Source organism: Cervus elaphus, chromosome 15 (genome assembly GCF_910594005.1).
Source record: "Cervus elaphus chromosome 15, mCerEla1.1, whole genome shotgun sequence".
Lineage (NCBI taxonomy): Eukaryota > Metazoa > Chordata > Mammalia > Artiodactyla > Cervidae > Cervus > Cervus elaphus.
In genome coordinates, this window is record NC_057829.1 from 35,269,055 (window position 1) to 35,283,395 (window position 14,341).

The 14,341-nt window shown below is 48.7% G+C and overlaps 1 protein-coding gene across 2 annotated transcripts; it reads left to right on the forward strand.

Moving 5' to 3' along the window:
- Nucleotides 1-359: 359 nt before the first annotated feature.
- Nucleotides 360-12,508, forward strand: LOC122708944 (collectin-46). 2 transcript variants are annotated; one of them, XM_043925800.1, is made up of 9 exons: nt 427-449; nt 1,241-1,312; nt 1,743-1,944; nt 7,457-7,573; nt 7,842-7,949; nt 8,271-8,378; nt 8,735-8,851; nt 9,470-9,553; nt 11,949-12,508. In XM_043925800.1, the coding sequence occupies exons 3-9, from the start codon at nt 1,746-1,748 to the stop codon at nt 12,329-12,331; spliced, it is 1,116 nt and encodes a 371-aa protein (XP_043781735.1). In that variant the 5' UTR covers nt 427-449; nt 1,241-1,312; nt 1,743-1,745; the 3' UTR covers nt 12,332-12,508. The 2 variants fall into 2 exon arrangements, with proteins under 2 accessions (XP_043781736.1, XP_043781735.1); XM_043925801.1 differs by lacking the exon at nt 1,241-1,312 and having other exon boundaries at nt 360-449; nt 11,949-12,505.
- Nucleotides 12,509-14,341: the final 1,833 nt, after the last annotated feature.

Consider the following 14,341-nt stretch of genomic DNA (forward strand, 5'->3'; position numbering starts at 1 on the left):
AAGAGAAGTGGGCACAGCAGGTGCTGTTTCTTGGACTCTGCAGAGTCAGACTGCTTTTGCAAGAGTTGTAGATCATTGTGCAACTTGCTGTTCTTCTCTGGACCTTGGATCCCTGGACGTCATGAAATACAGACCCTGATGCTGCCACTTTACTCACAGGGGTGCAGTGGGGTACATATGAGATCCTGGGCTGAGGGTGCGCTTTGATCTCTAAGGTGGGTTTAGTCCTATCAATATTAGTGGCAGGTGTCCAGAGGTCGGGTGGACACCTGGGTTCAGCCGGGGGTGAGATTGAGTGAGTCAATAATAAATAAATTACCCTACTTCCTGAAGAGAATTCTCAGGAAACTGGGGCTGAGGATCAAGTTACAGGGCAGGTATAAAGAGCCAGTACTTACCCAGGAACTCTTAACTTGCCTCAACGTTCTGGACCCTTACAGGAAGCAACTGTGAGTGTCTCTGTCCTTGCCTCTTAATTTGTTTCCAATGTCTGGTGAATATATCCCTGCCTCTGTGGGTGGTTGAAGAAGGCAGGGTGTGTGTAGATCTTCCACTCTAGGAGGTTCAATGCTGGTGGTGGGAGAAAATGTGGGTAATAAGGGGTGCTCTTCACTCTACTCTCTTGGTTTGGTGGGAGATGTGTTTCCAGGACAGGGAGAGGGGGAGAGTTAGATGGGAAATCCAACCAGATATCTGATGCCATTGTCTGGAAGTCCCCAGGGTAAATGCAATTCATCTTCCTCTTGGAAGGAGGCACTTCTCTGGTCAGGAAACCCCTTCCCTCCCATCAGCCTGCTTGGCAACCCTCGGTCCTTTGCACAGGTCCCTCAGGCTTTCTTCCAGGTCTCTGCAACTCCCATGATTCTTCTCCATACTCAAAACTTTACAGTTTCTCTCTGAGAAAGGAAAGAAGCCCAACCCTGGGAGTGACCCAAGTCCTGCACCCACCGTGATCTCACTTAGCTCCTGAGTCCCTTTCTGATGGTAACCAGAAGCTCTACTGGACATTGGCTTTCCTCCTCTGAAGCCAGGTTCCCCCTGATGGCACCTGTCTCTAACGTCCCCTCTTCCATGAGGCCCCTGTCCAGGTCTTCTCAGGAGGTCTGGGCAGGACTCTAGGTGTGCCAGGAACTTTCCTGGTGGAGCCCAGGAATGACCAATCCTGGCAAATAAGCAGTCATGCGCCATTCTGTGCTCAGGACAGACCTCCCAGGCATTAGGACTCCGGCTTTTTTTTCAGATAGTACTGCAGACTCCAGCACTATTCTGTGCAGAGCAGCAAGTGAGAGGAAACAAGCCAGCCTTGTAAGAGGTGAAGCTACCAACTTCCTGGTATAAAAAGGGATAAAGAGGCCCAGAGAGGGAAGGGTCCCACCTGAGGGCCCTCAGAGAGTCCCTCCTGGTGTGACAATGGCCTCAGTGAGGAATTCTACCTCCTGACCACAGTGCCCCTGGCAAGGATGACAAGCCCAAAAAGGAATGACACAGAGCATCTGAGAGTAGATCCAAGCTGCTGGCAGACCAGTTCAGAGGTCCAGCTGGTTCACTCATGTCCTCTCTAGCCAAACCTTATCCTAACTTTCCCTACACGGCTTTTGGAGCCCTACTACTCTTGGCCCCAGAGGATGGGAGAGGAGATGGGGGAAGGGCTTCTCCTGACCTCCAGGAGCTGGGCCAGCCCTAGTCCTTGTCCTTGGACCAAGAGTACCCTCCCCCCCCCCCCTTTCTGTTCCTCTGCCTAGGACATGCTTCTCCTCCCGCTCTCCGTGCTGCTTCTGCTCACACAGCCCTGGAGATCCCTGGGGGCAGAAATGGAGATCTATTCCCGGAAAACACTGGCCAACGCCTGTACCCTGGTTGTGTGTAGCCCCCCAGAGGGTGGCTTGCCTGGTCGTGATGGACAAGATGGGAGAGAAGGTCCCCAGGGAGAGAAGGGGGATCCAGGTAGAGCTGGGACCATGTGCTTGCCCTGATGGGAAGGGGTGGGCACTGGAATTGTAACCAACCCCAAAACTCTGAATCTTCTGTGGAAACCTTGAAGATGGTTTTCCCAACAGGGGAGGTTTGTGCCAGATCTTCAGTCCACCTAAAACATGGCTTTACTGGTTGGCAAACACTGGCTTGCCCAAGCCCCCAGCTCCATAACCACCTGCCCTGATTCCTCCTCTAGGATCTTCTGACCCTAACCACTCCAAGAATGTACAAACAGTGAGTGAATGACTGGTATTTGGAGTGCCCTACTCCAGAACTCCGGAGAAGGCAATGACAACCCACTCCAGTGTTCTTGCCTGGAGAATCCCAGGGACGGCGGAGCCTGGTGGGCTGCCATCTATGGGGTCGCACAGAGTCGGACACAACTGAAGTGACTTAGCAGCAACAGCAGCGGCAGCAGCTCCAGAACTCATTGGGCTTACCAAGTGGTGTTAGTGGTAAAAAATCTGCCTGCCAATGAAGGAGATGTAAGAGATGCAGTTTCGATCCCTGGGTCAGAAAGATCCCCTGGAGGAGGGCATAGCACCCTCTCCTGTATTCTTGTTTGGAGAATCCCATGGACAGAGGAGCCTGGCGGGTTCTGGGTTGGACATGACTGAAGTGACTTAGTACACTCACGTAGGAGACATAGGAGGTGTGGGTTTGATCCCACAGTTGGGACAATCGCCTGGATAGAAAATGGCAACTCTATTATTGCCTGGAGAATATCATGGACAGAGGAATCTGTCTGGCTACAATCCACAAAGAGTCAGATGCGACTGAGCACGCACACTCCAAAACTTAACTGTTGATCATTCTTATTAAATGTTGCCTCTGCAGAATGTTAAATATTTTTGAACTGATGACAGTGTTGTAAGTTTCTGTTTAATCATCTTTAGATGGGAATAATATCTACCACACAGTGACAAAGAATTGAGCCAAGGCTTCATTTCTTTGTTGGGTCTTCAAGATCAAGTTTTATTCTTCTGCTGTCCCAACCAGCTGAATTCTCCTGAGGTTTCCAAACATATTGTTAAGGGAATTTTCTGGAAACACTGCCCCACAGGAGATCTGGTTTTTACTTGCAAGAAGTGAGAATTTGATGAACCAGCGACAAGGACAAAGGGACCACCATGGCCCTGGGCCAGGGCTATGGAGGGATCAACTGAGGTCTTTTATCTTCCTGGAGTTTGTGCTTTGATTGGAGAGGAAAGAAATGAACATTAAAGCTGAAAAGAATACATAACATCCCCAGGATTTGTAGGGTAAGAGACAAATAACTGTCTGTCTTTTAGAGAGAAAGTAGCTTCCAACATGAATGGGTTGTGGCTTGAGAAGGTCACCTAGAAGTGATCTCAGAGGAGGGGTGGTATTCAAGGTGCCAGCTCTCTCTAGCTCCCCTAGGGGCCATGAATTGAAAAGTATCCTTTCCTCTACCCTCCTGCTCTCATGGACTCCATGGTTTGTGCAAAGGGTGGGCAACCTCTAATGCTCCCTTCTAAGGAGTGACTTGCTTCCAAGGTACCTGCTGCCCTCCCCAGCCTGGTGGGAGCCCAGGAGAGGCTCAGTCAGGGACCAGGTGTCTCTGCCTGAGCAATGTGCACCAGGGCATCTGGGATGTGGAGCCCACCCCCCAGGCTCCCATTGCTTGCCTAGTAAGGATTGAAACTAAGAGCAGGACACAATGTCCAGCACAGAGGCTCTCACCACCCATCAGATACACCAGTCTCCCACCACCTGCACATTCTTGGCCCAGGTGAGCCTTGCTCTTCTTACCCTGGGGGAATGGTTTCCAGATCTGAAATATCACCTCTCCTCTCCAGGTCTCTGAATCCTCTTCAGCCCTGAAGTCCTGTTTCCTATGAGCACGTGTGTGTCCATGGTTTGGGGTGCTGGGATGGGATGAGGGACATCTCCTAAGCTGTTTTCTTCACTCATTACCTGTGCCTCATAGTTTAAAATTCAGTGACAGATGCTTTGCAGACCAGGACCTGGTGCTGACATTTACATCCTGCTCAGTGCCAGGCAGAAAGCTAGGTTTTACAGAGAGCTTCTCAGTGAACAGAGAAATGAAATGAGGAAATGAACAAATAAGTGAACACACAAATTAGTAGTAACTGACAGATTCCTTTTGCTGTCTTTTTGCACATGAATGCTTTACTCACAACAGTCAAAAGATGGAAACAAATCAAGTGTCTATCAGCATTTATCCACAGTGAACGGATAAAGAAAATGTGTTATATTCATACTATAAAACATTTCTCAGCCATAGAAAGGAATGAAGTACTGAGATGTGCTACAAATTGGATGATCCTCAAGAATGTCACTGCTAGTTTAAAAAGGCAGACACAAAGGGTCATATATTGTATGTATTTATATAAAATATCCAGAATAGGTAACAGAGACAGGCAGTGGACTAGAGATAGCCAGGGCCTGGGAGGAGGCAGGGAGGGAGTGATAAATGGGTATGAGGTTTTTTTGGGATTAATGAAATAGTCTTGAACTAAAGAGAAGTGGAAGTTGTACAATTATGTCAATGTTCTAAATGCCGCTGAATTGTATACTTTAAATGATTAATTATAGGAAATTCCTGGAGGTCCAGTGGTTAGGATTCGGTGTTTTCACTGCCAGGCCTCAGGTTCAATCCCTGATTGGGGAACTGAGATCCTGAAAGCTACACATCACAGTAAAAAAAAAATAAAAGATTATTTTTATATTATGTGAATTTCATCCCAATGAAAAAAGAATAACCAAACTCACAGAATTGAGTGTATAATTCTTGAATCAATAGGCATTTCTCCCTTTAGTCATTGAAGGCAAACCTCTCATAATTTCAGACTTAGGCAGCCTTCTTAAGGTAATGTAATTTTTTCAAATGTTTGGTCATTTTTCCAAAACAAATTAGTATGTGGTCAAAATACAAAGAGAAGAAAATTAAAATTGTCTGAATTGTGCTCCTTAGAAAGAACAACTGTTAACACCTTTGTATATGCTGTTCTTGGGGTATTTTCAGTATATATTACATGTGCACATGCCTGACACATGCATGGACACATTGAAGAAACCGAATCATATTAATTAGAGTGTTTATAACTTAATCACTTAATAATGCACAATAATTTCACCTATCTTCCATAATTTTAAAAGCATGTTATATAGATTTTTCTCTTCTTTATATTAAAATAGAGCTGATCTATAATATATTATATTCAGATGTATATCATAATGAATTCATATTTGCATATATTGTGAAATGATTGTCACAATGAGTCATCAACACACATAGTTACAATTTGTGTGTAATGAGAACTTTTAAGATCTGCCTGCTCAGCAATGTTCAAGCATGCAACCCAGAATTACTAAGTATAGTAACTGTGCTGTACATCATCTTCCTAGGACTCAATTTTTTTTTAACTGGACACTTGTACCTTTTGAGGAATTCTATCCATTCTGCTCACTTCTCAACCCCACCTTTAGCCACCACAAATCTGTTCTCTGTATCTGTGAGTATGTTGTTTTTGTTCATTTGTTTATTTAGATTTCACATATAAGTGAGATCATATAGTACTGCCCTTCTCTGTGACTTATTCCACTAAGCTAGTGCCTTCAAGTTTCACCAATGTTGCTGCAAATAGCAAGATTTCATTCCCTTTTATGCCTGAATAATGTTCCATTGTATATGCACCCTGCATTTTCTACATCCATTCTTCCATCCACAGATACTTGGGCTCTAGGCTGCATCCATGTCTGGGCTACCATAAACAACGCTGCAATTAACTTGGGGGAACATATATCTTTTCAGGTTAGTTTTTTCATAAATACTCAGAAGTGGAATTGATGGGTTATATCATAGCTCTATTTTTAACTTTCTGAGAAACCTTCATACTATTCTCCATAGTGGCTGTACCGATTTACATCCCCGCTTCACAAAGTTTCCCTTTTCTCCACTTTCTCCAACACTTCTTATTTGCTGTCTGATAATAGCCATTCTGACAGTGAGGTGACAGCTCATTGTGCTTTTTTTTTTTTTTTTAACAAATATTTGCTCATTTAATTTTCATAAAATCCAACAGAAGCCCAGTGGGGGTAAGTCACTTGCCCAGGGTCGCACAGAAATGGTGGAACCAGATCTCAAACCAGTGTTTGATTTAAACTTCTAAGCTCTAAGTGTTTATAAAAATCTCTTTTCACTTGGCCACAGGGCAAACCCTCTCTTCCTAATCATTGTAAGTGATAGAACAGCTTCGTCCTGGTGATCTCAAGTACTTCCTCTGTGGGCTCCAATTAGCGGTGCTGTTTTTTATATGGGGCCCGATCTGCCTTTCTCTTTTGATGGAGAAACATGCTTATTGTTATGGCAATCCCAAATGCCCCATGACAGCTTTTAAGTACAGATTTGAATCCCTTTGTTTTTTACCCCAAATGTTGAAACAAACCTTAAGAGCTCTGCTGATTCCTGACAGTATTCTGTGGTTCTCAGATATTTCAGACTGGCTTGGGAGCAAAACACATGATATTCTGCTTCTTTCTTTTGCATAGTTTATTTTTAAAAGCATGCATCTGGCTGCTTTTTCATTTCCCAGAAGGAGGAGGGAAATTGCTCCCTAGAAGGCAAGTATTGGATGAGAACTTCTCCCCAAGGCTCCATCCGGGTCTAGTTCCTTAGTGGGTGCTGTCCCTTGTCTGATCTTGTCCTTTAGCCTCAGGTTCAGAGCTTCTAGGCTCTTCCAAGGGTCCTCTGAGCTGCTGGGTTCCCTGCACATGGACAAGAAAAATGTTAGTTACCTGTATGTGTCCACCCTTTCAGGGGAACCGTTTAGCCACCCCGTGATCATCCATGTTCAGGTCAAGTAGAGGACCCCTGTCTGGTTGAGAGCCTGTTGTAATAATCGTCACTGAGCATTAGCTATGGTCAGACAGTTGGTAACTATATCATGAAGGCATTTTTTGTTGCTGTTTAGTCACTCAGCCGTGTCCAATTCTTTTTGACCCAAAGGACTGTAGCCCTCCAGGCTCCTCTGTCCATAGAATTTTTTAGGCAAGAATACTGGAGTGGGTTGCCATTTCCTTCTCCAGGGTCATTGTGCTTTTGATTTCTATGTCTCTGGTGCTAAGTGTCAGGTGTCATTTCTGACATAAACTTTGGTTCTGGGAAGGGGGGAGGGCAGGGAGTCCAGGGTCAAGGGTAAAAGCTGACAGACTTAACTGCCATAAATACCGTGGCCTTGGGGCAGGGGCAGATGCATTGTATGCAAAGTCAGGTGGGTCTAGGTTTGGATCTGCCTCCAACTCTGCAAGCCTGTTTCTTCACCTGTAAAATGGAGAGGTAGACACAGATTTCCTAGATCTCCACGGACCAGTCACCTGGAGGGGGAGTGTCTACACCCTACAGAACCCTGAAAGAACACCGGGGCCCTGACTCTGCGGGCAGCTGGCTCCTCCTGAGCCGGGGTCAGCTTTATGTCCATCTCTTTTGCTGCCACAGGTTCACCAGGACCTGCAGGACGAGCAGGGAGGCCAGGACCAGCTGGCCCCATTGGGCTGAAAGGGGACAATGGCTCTGCTGGAGAACCCGGACCAAAGGGAGACCCTGGACCACCTGGTGAGTAGCTGGGCGTGGAATGCAGGTGTCTGCAAGTGGCGTGCTGCATTAGGACACGGCAGTAAGCGAGCACAGATTCCACCTCAGGAAGAAGAAGAAGGTCATTCTCAAGGTGGCACGAGGTTATTTCAGAGAAGGCTGGAGCTTCCTAGGGGCAATATCTTTAGGAGGAGGCTGCCTGTCTGACGTCCATTACAGCTCCATCTTTTAAGCACTTCTACCTCCAAGGAGATTCAGTGTCACTAACCTGACTGGTCCTTTTCCCCAGGGCCTCCAGGCATGCCTGGTCCAGCTGGGAGAGAGGGCCCCTCAGGGAAGCAGGGGAGCATGGGACCTCCGGGCACACCAGGCTCCAAAGGAGAGACTGGGCCCAAAGGTAGGAGGCTGGTATGTGGTGGGTGAGGGAGGGAGAAGGGAGGGGTGACATGGGCAGCCCTGGTGGGGACCAACCTATGTGCACAGTGCCTGGAAAAGCCTGGAACCTCCGCGCCTGGTCAGCCTTGCCTGGGCCTCACCCTCAACTTTCCCACACTGACTGAATTTCCTGATATGGTTCCTGGAAGAGACCAAGCGGTCAGGAGCAGTCTCCCAGGTCGCTCTCTCACCTGGAGCTGTGGGTGACAAGCTGCACTGCTGAGGAAATGGTACCTGCTGAGCACACTCTCAGCCGTGCTTCTCCAATGTGTTCCTTCCTCAGGAGGAGTGGGTGCCCCAGGCATGCAGGGCTCCCCAGGCCCCGCAGGTCTCAAGGGAGAGAGAGGTGCCCCTGGTGAGCCCGGAGCCGCTGGACGTGCTGGGGCGGCAGGTGAGCAATGGACGTGGGGCTGGGCTCATGTTCCCCTGTGCCCACCCCCACCAGCCACCAGGTCAGAGCTGGCATTCCAGGGTGAGAACCAGTGTTGGGCTCTGGGAACTGTCTGTCTCCAGGGAGAGGGTGGTGAGAGTGGCAGGGACTGTCTGTATCCAGGGAAGGCTGGTTGTCGGATTATGGGACAGTCAGTGTACAGAGGGGATGTAAGAAGAATTCCAGACACAGAGGGACATTTGCATGTAGGAGGGTGTATGGCTGGGGGATATGAGTCCCTGTATGGAGCTTGGGGGGACACAAAAATGCTAAAATATATGTTCAGCACTCACCCATCTCTACTTCTCTGATCCCAGGGCCTGCTGGAGCCATAGGTCCACAGGGGCCTTCAGGTGCCAGGGGCCCCCCAGGACTGAAGGGAGACAGAGGTACTCCTGGAGAAAGAGGAGAAAAGGGTGAGAGTGGGCTTACAGGTAAGGAAGACCTGGGGGCCCCATGAGGGTGTGGGGCAGGGAGGAGGCCTTATTTAGTTCAGCTCTCCTCTCAGATAACCCATTTAGTTACAGGTGGGGGTCAAAGCAGGAAAAGTTGACAGAGTGTATGGAGAGGTGGACTCTGGTCTTAGCCTCTATGACTTGCTGGAGGACACCCTGAGCAGATTTTCTATCCAATTTCTATGACAAGCCAATCTCCCTCTCCAGTTCATCAGATAACCTTGAATATCAAATAACTCAATGGATAAGAAATACTCAAGCTATGTCTATTCCTCTCCTACAACCATTCCACCCCCTGCCAATGCAAAAGGAAGTGCTATCAGATTCCTAGAATTTGGAATTAAAATGACATCTGGTTCACTGTCAGTGAGGTGCAGGGACCTGTTCAGGGGATACTGTTCACAAGAGAACTGGAGGAAATCCCGTGGAAGCAGAGGCCAGCTAGGTCAACAGAAGAAGGCTTCCTAGGCCTCTGTTCCACCTCCTTACCCCACTCCCAACTTGTGTCTCCACCTGGACCCCTTCTCTTGAGGCCTGGGCTCTGAGTGACCCCAGGCTGTTCTGGATCTGTCTTTACTTGGTCTCTCTCTCTTGCAGAGGTCAAGGCTGTCAGGCAGCAGGTGGCAGTCTTAGAGGGACACCTGCGACGCCTCCAAAATGCCTTCTCTCACTATAAGAAAGGTGAGTTCCTGGACCTGACCCTGAGCCAGGCCCTGATCATGGGCCTCAGACTGGGTCTGGGCTTGGCTGGCAGTTCACTGGGCTGGGTCTAAATTGGACTTGCTGGGACCATGACTGGGACTGGACCTAGCCCTGGGGCAGGAGCGGGGCTAAGGACAGGGCTGGGACAGAGCTGAACCCCATGTGCTCCAGGGGTTCAAGTAGACGCACGGCACAAGGAGGGGGATGCGGTCTGAGTCATCTGTTCAGCAGACCTTACCCCGGCCTACCCTGGAGGGTTCCTTTGACAGATAAACGGACACCCAACCCAGGATGCACTTCTTCCCTCTTTGGGCCAGGTGTGCAAATGCCCAGAAAAGAAGCCACACAGCCCAGGGAAGCAGAGAATCCACACATGATCGTGAGAGTGGGGGTGGGATGCTGCCTGTGGGCTTTAAGGCTGCTGGGGACCTTTTGTTGGTGTGTGGCCACCAAGTAACTTACCCTAAAGATGTCCCTGGGTCTGGAAGGAATAGGCTGCCTCCAGTCTCTGGCCAGTGCTGGACTCCCCTGCCAACTCTTGTGGTGTTTAAGCAGAGATTCTTCCCTAAGCCTGGATCCTAATCAGGCAGAGGCCTCTGGAGCACATACTTGAGTTCCCTGTACCTTCGGGACGCTCCACCAACTGCCCCTCCTCCTTCTCTCCTCTCCCTGATGACAGCTTTGAATGCACATCACTTATGAAACCTCACTGATCCAAAAAAAGAAGAGTTTTCTGAAGGAGTAGTGCACATAGGGACCTGATTGGGTGAGACAGAGGGTTGGCCTCTAAGAACTCAAGCCAACTAAGTCCTGAAGTAGTGGGATGAGAATTTTCAGCAGTTTATGTCTTCCTTCTTGCACAATCATATTTACATATCTATTTACTCTCTCATTCCCTGGTAGCTCAGCTGGTAAAGAATCTGCCTGCATTGCAGGAGACCTGGGTTTGATCTCTGATTCGGGAAGATCCCCGGGAATGGAAATGGCAAACCACTGCAATATCCTTGCCTGGAAAATCTCATGGACAGAGGACCCTGGTGGGCTTCAGTCCATGGGATCAAAAAGAGTCGGGCATAACTTAAAAACTAATGCTTCATACAGACTGATACAAACAAAGGAGAACTTGAGCATATGTGCTGGCCACATGTGTGTACCTGAACACCATCACTCAGTCCACACCACCTACATCCATGAGCACACTTGCACACTCTTCACATCCATCCTGATGGACGTTGAGTCAGCCCATGTACCTTCAGATCGACACACAGATAAATTCACGCATGCACACGCATACCACCCGGATATATGGGATGTAAACCAATCATGGCACATGAGCTCGCACTGACCTTGTCCAGGGCTGTCAGGGTGCCATCCTGACTGTGTGGAAAATCTGGACTTTGACTGCTTGTTGAATATAATCAAAGGAAAGTGCAGTGGGGTCAAGGTGCAGCCTGGGTTCAGAACCAGTCCAGTAAGCCCTCTTAGGAGTCCTGAACATTTCCCTGCACGACCTTGGAAGTCAGAGGTGTATGGATGGGATGGATTCAAAAGAGATACTTAACACGTCACATAGGGGATGCTGTCGTGCAGTATACCTTTTCCTTAGAAACACGGGGTTAGATTCTGAAAAGAGAAGTGACTTTCCCTTGTCACCTGGGCTGTCATTGCCAGTGTGTGGCTGAACACATGACTTTCTGAGGCCCAGACAAGGCTCTCTCCAAAGCTGATCCCACCCTGCCCTCCTACCCCCACACAGAGCTCTCAGATGCCGTCATCCACTATCCAGTGGTCCAGGGAGGCTGACTGGCTGTAGCATCACCTGCAAGCATACGGAAGCCAACACTGGACTTGCGCTGGTGCAGAGATCAGCACTTGGCTGCTCTCAGATTCACCCCTAACCTCCCTTTCTCCTCACCCCTTCACACAGCACAGAAGTGCTCAGACAGCTCCACACACCCGGTCATCAGGCGTGGGTGAGAGTCAGCTGCCTGTGTGGAGTTTTCCCCATTCTCAGGAGCTGCCCCAGCCTCTAAGTGTCATTTCCCTGCCACAGTCCTTCCTGTTTACACAGTAATTAAAGTTCCAGATTCTGATGAACATCACAGGGAGGAACAGAAAGTGCACGTGGGTGCTTTAGTGTCACATCCAACAAGGTCTGATCCTCATCTACATTTGACATTTGGGCGACTTTAGGCCTCTTGCATAAGCACCTGAGTTCCAGGGTCCTCACCTCTTGCACGATGGATTATCGGGAACTAAGTGCCTCACTTTTGTCCTGGTGCCCTGGTACCCTCGTGGGAGCTGGAGACTCCAGTTGGATCACAAGGTCTAGGTGCTGCCACATCCCCAACCTGACTCTCCTCATTTCCCCTAGCGGTGCTCTTCCCTGATGGCCTGGCTGTCGGGGAGAAGATCTTCAAGACGGCAGGTGCTGTAAAATCATATTCAGATGCTCAGCAGGTCTGCAGAGAGGCTAAGGGACAGCTGGCCTCGCCGCGCTCTACAGCCGAGAATGAGGCCGTGGCACAGCTGGTCAGAGCCCAGAATAATGATGCTTTCCTGAGCATGAATGACATCTCCACGGAGGGCAGGTTCACCTACCCCACTGGGGAGTCACTGGTCTATTCCAACTGGGCCAATGGGGAGCCCAACAACAATAATGCTGGCCAACCAGAGAACTGTGTGCAGATCTATAGTGAGGGCAAGTGGAATGACGTACCCTGCAGTACGGAACTCCTCGTGATCTGCGAGTTTTGAACCCCCTCACCCACCCCAGGGAGGAAGGGGGCAGTGCCCAGAGCTGTGAGCTGCCAACATCCCAATAAAAAGGTGACCCTCTGTTGCTCACAGCTTCCCCACTGAGCCATGGGATGAGGCCACAAGGTGGGCTTCCTATGTAACTCCTCCCTCAGAATGAAGTTTGCAACTGGCTTCACATCTGGAAGATTTGTCACAAAAACAGGGGTGGGGTGGGGTGGGGAATGGGCAGCCTGCTTACTCAGGGGCAAGGGCTAAAAGGAGGTCTCCAAGATGCCCTTGTGCAAAATCCAGAGTCTCCTCCTCAACAAGACAGGTGTCTAACCCTCCACTTCTGCCAAATATGGACTACATTTGACCCCACTGGTGACTGCCCCCTCCTTCTCTTTCCTCTCCTGCCTTCAATCTTCTTATCCTTCAGTCTTTTTCACTCGTCTCTCCTCCTCTCCTGGACACTCTCTCCTTGCACTCACTCTAGGCTTGGCCTCAATCTGTTCCATGGTTTCAAATCCCTTCTATTGATGCCTCCCCCAGGTAGAACCCTGTTTGAACCGCTCCGCAAAGCGCAGATTCCTCTCATTAAGGCAAGCTGCAGCCCTGGGGCTTGCAGGTCACTGGGGCTGCCTCTTGCTGGCGGGGAAGCACCAACTTTTCTGGCCATATTGAGTGGCCTTACACCCAGTAGAATCCCCTCATCCTTAACCTTGACCGCCCAGGATCTCTTTCTTCCCATGACTGTGTGACTGTGGATGGCTCATCAGAGAATGTACCATCTGCACAGTCCTAATCCTTTCTGAACTTTCAGGCAGAGAGGGTGTCCAGCCATGTTCAGATTCATCCCCCAACCTCTTCCTGCCTTGAAGTTCAAGGGATGTTCATCTCCACTATACCTCAGAGATTATCTAGGCAAACCCTTCTCATTTTACAGACATGGAATCCAAGACACAGAGAGGAAGGGAACTTGCATAGGTAGTAAGGTTGGAGACAGTGTGCCTCTGGGCTGGACCACTGGTGTTTGTCATTTGAGTAAATTTCAGTCTTTGGTCTTACCCTGACACTCCAAAGACAAAGCTAGTGGCAAAAGCTGAGCTCTGCTAAAGCAAAGAGATAAAGTGCCCACTACTGAGTTGGACAAAAACTTCCCTGTCTACACATTCGCAGGAAGGCTTCTTGGGGATGGAAAAGGGAGGTGACCCCACCCTTTAATAAGTAGACATGCACCCATAGGCCTCTACGATGGGATCTATCTTAGAAAACAGTTTCATATGCACCTTTTGAGGGTCCATGGACCAGTCAGGTGTGAAGAAATGAACAAGATAATTGGCCAAAGGTAAACAATGATCTGGAAGCACTGTGCTATGTAAATCATTTATGTCGCTTTTTATTGTGTTCCCCCTCATTCAGGACATCTGCACTCCACCATGGGTGTGTGTCTCTGCTTAGCTCTTACTTACTGCACTCCTCATTAGAGAGGATGCCCCTACCCTTTCTCTCTGGAGGCGTGTTTCTGCCTCGCTTCTGTCTTCAATAAACAACCTGTTTTTCTGTGTGCTCTGCCATACATTGTGCTGTGTATCTAATAATAAACTTTGTACTTATTTACAGTTTTTGCCTCTTTGCAACATTCTTGCTTTAATCAGGGAAAGAGCCAGAGTCACTTTGCTTCTAGCCTCGAGCCCCTGGTGATGTGTTGACTAGGATTCCTGGGGTTTCATCCAGGCTACCTAGGTTCCACCTCTGGGCAGAAAACTAAAATATCCTTTCAGGAGCGCTCACTGCTCTCCATCCGAGATCAGGAGCACTGTTGCTAAAACCCACTCATGTAAAAGGCCATCTGACCCCAGAACCTACAATTCTGGGTTGTAAATTTTTGACCATTGGGCTCTGTATGTTTAGTTGATTTTATTAACACACTACTGCAAAGAATTCCAGTAGAGCTATTCAAAACCCTAAAGGATGATAACATCAAGGTGCTGCATTCAACAGGTTAGCAAATCTGGAAGACTCAGC

Excerpts from the sequence above, each read along its gene's own strand:
- LOC122708944 (XM_043925801.1), top strand. The coding sequence starts at position 1,746 with ATGCTTCTCCTCCCGCTCTCCGTGCTGCTTCTGCTCACACAGCCCTGG. Across the intron at positions 7,950-8,270 it reads AGGAGAGACTGGGCCCAAAG|GAGGAGTGGGTGCCCCAGGC; the intron begins GTAGGAGGCTGG and ends TTCCTTCCTCAG. Across the intron at positions 9,554-11,948 it reads CTTCTCTCACTATAAGAAAG|CGGTGCTCTTCCCTGATGGC; the intron begins GTGAGTTCCTGG and ends CATTTCCCCTAG.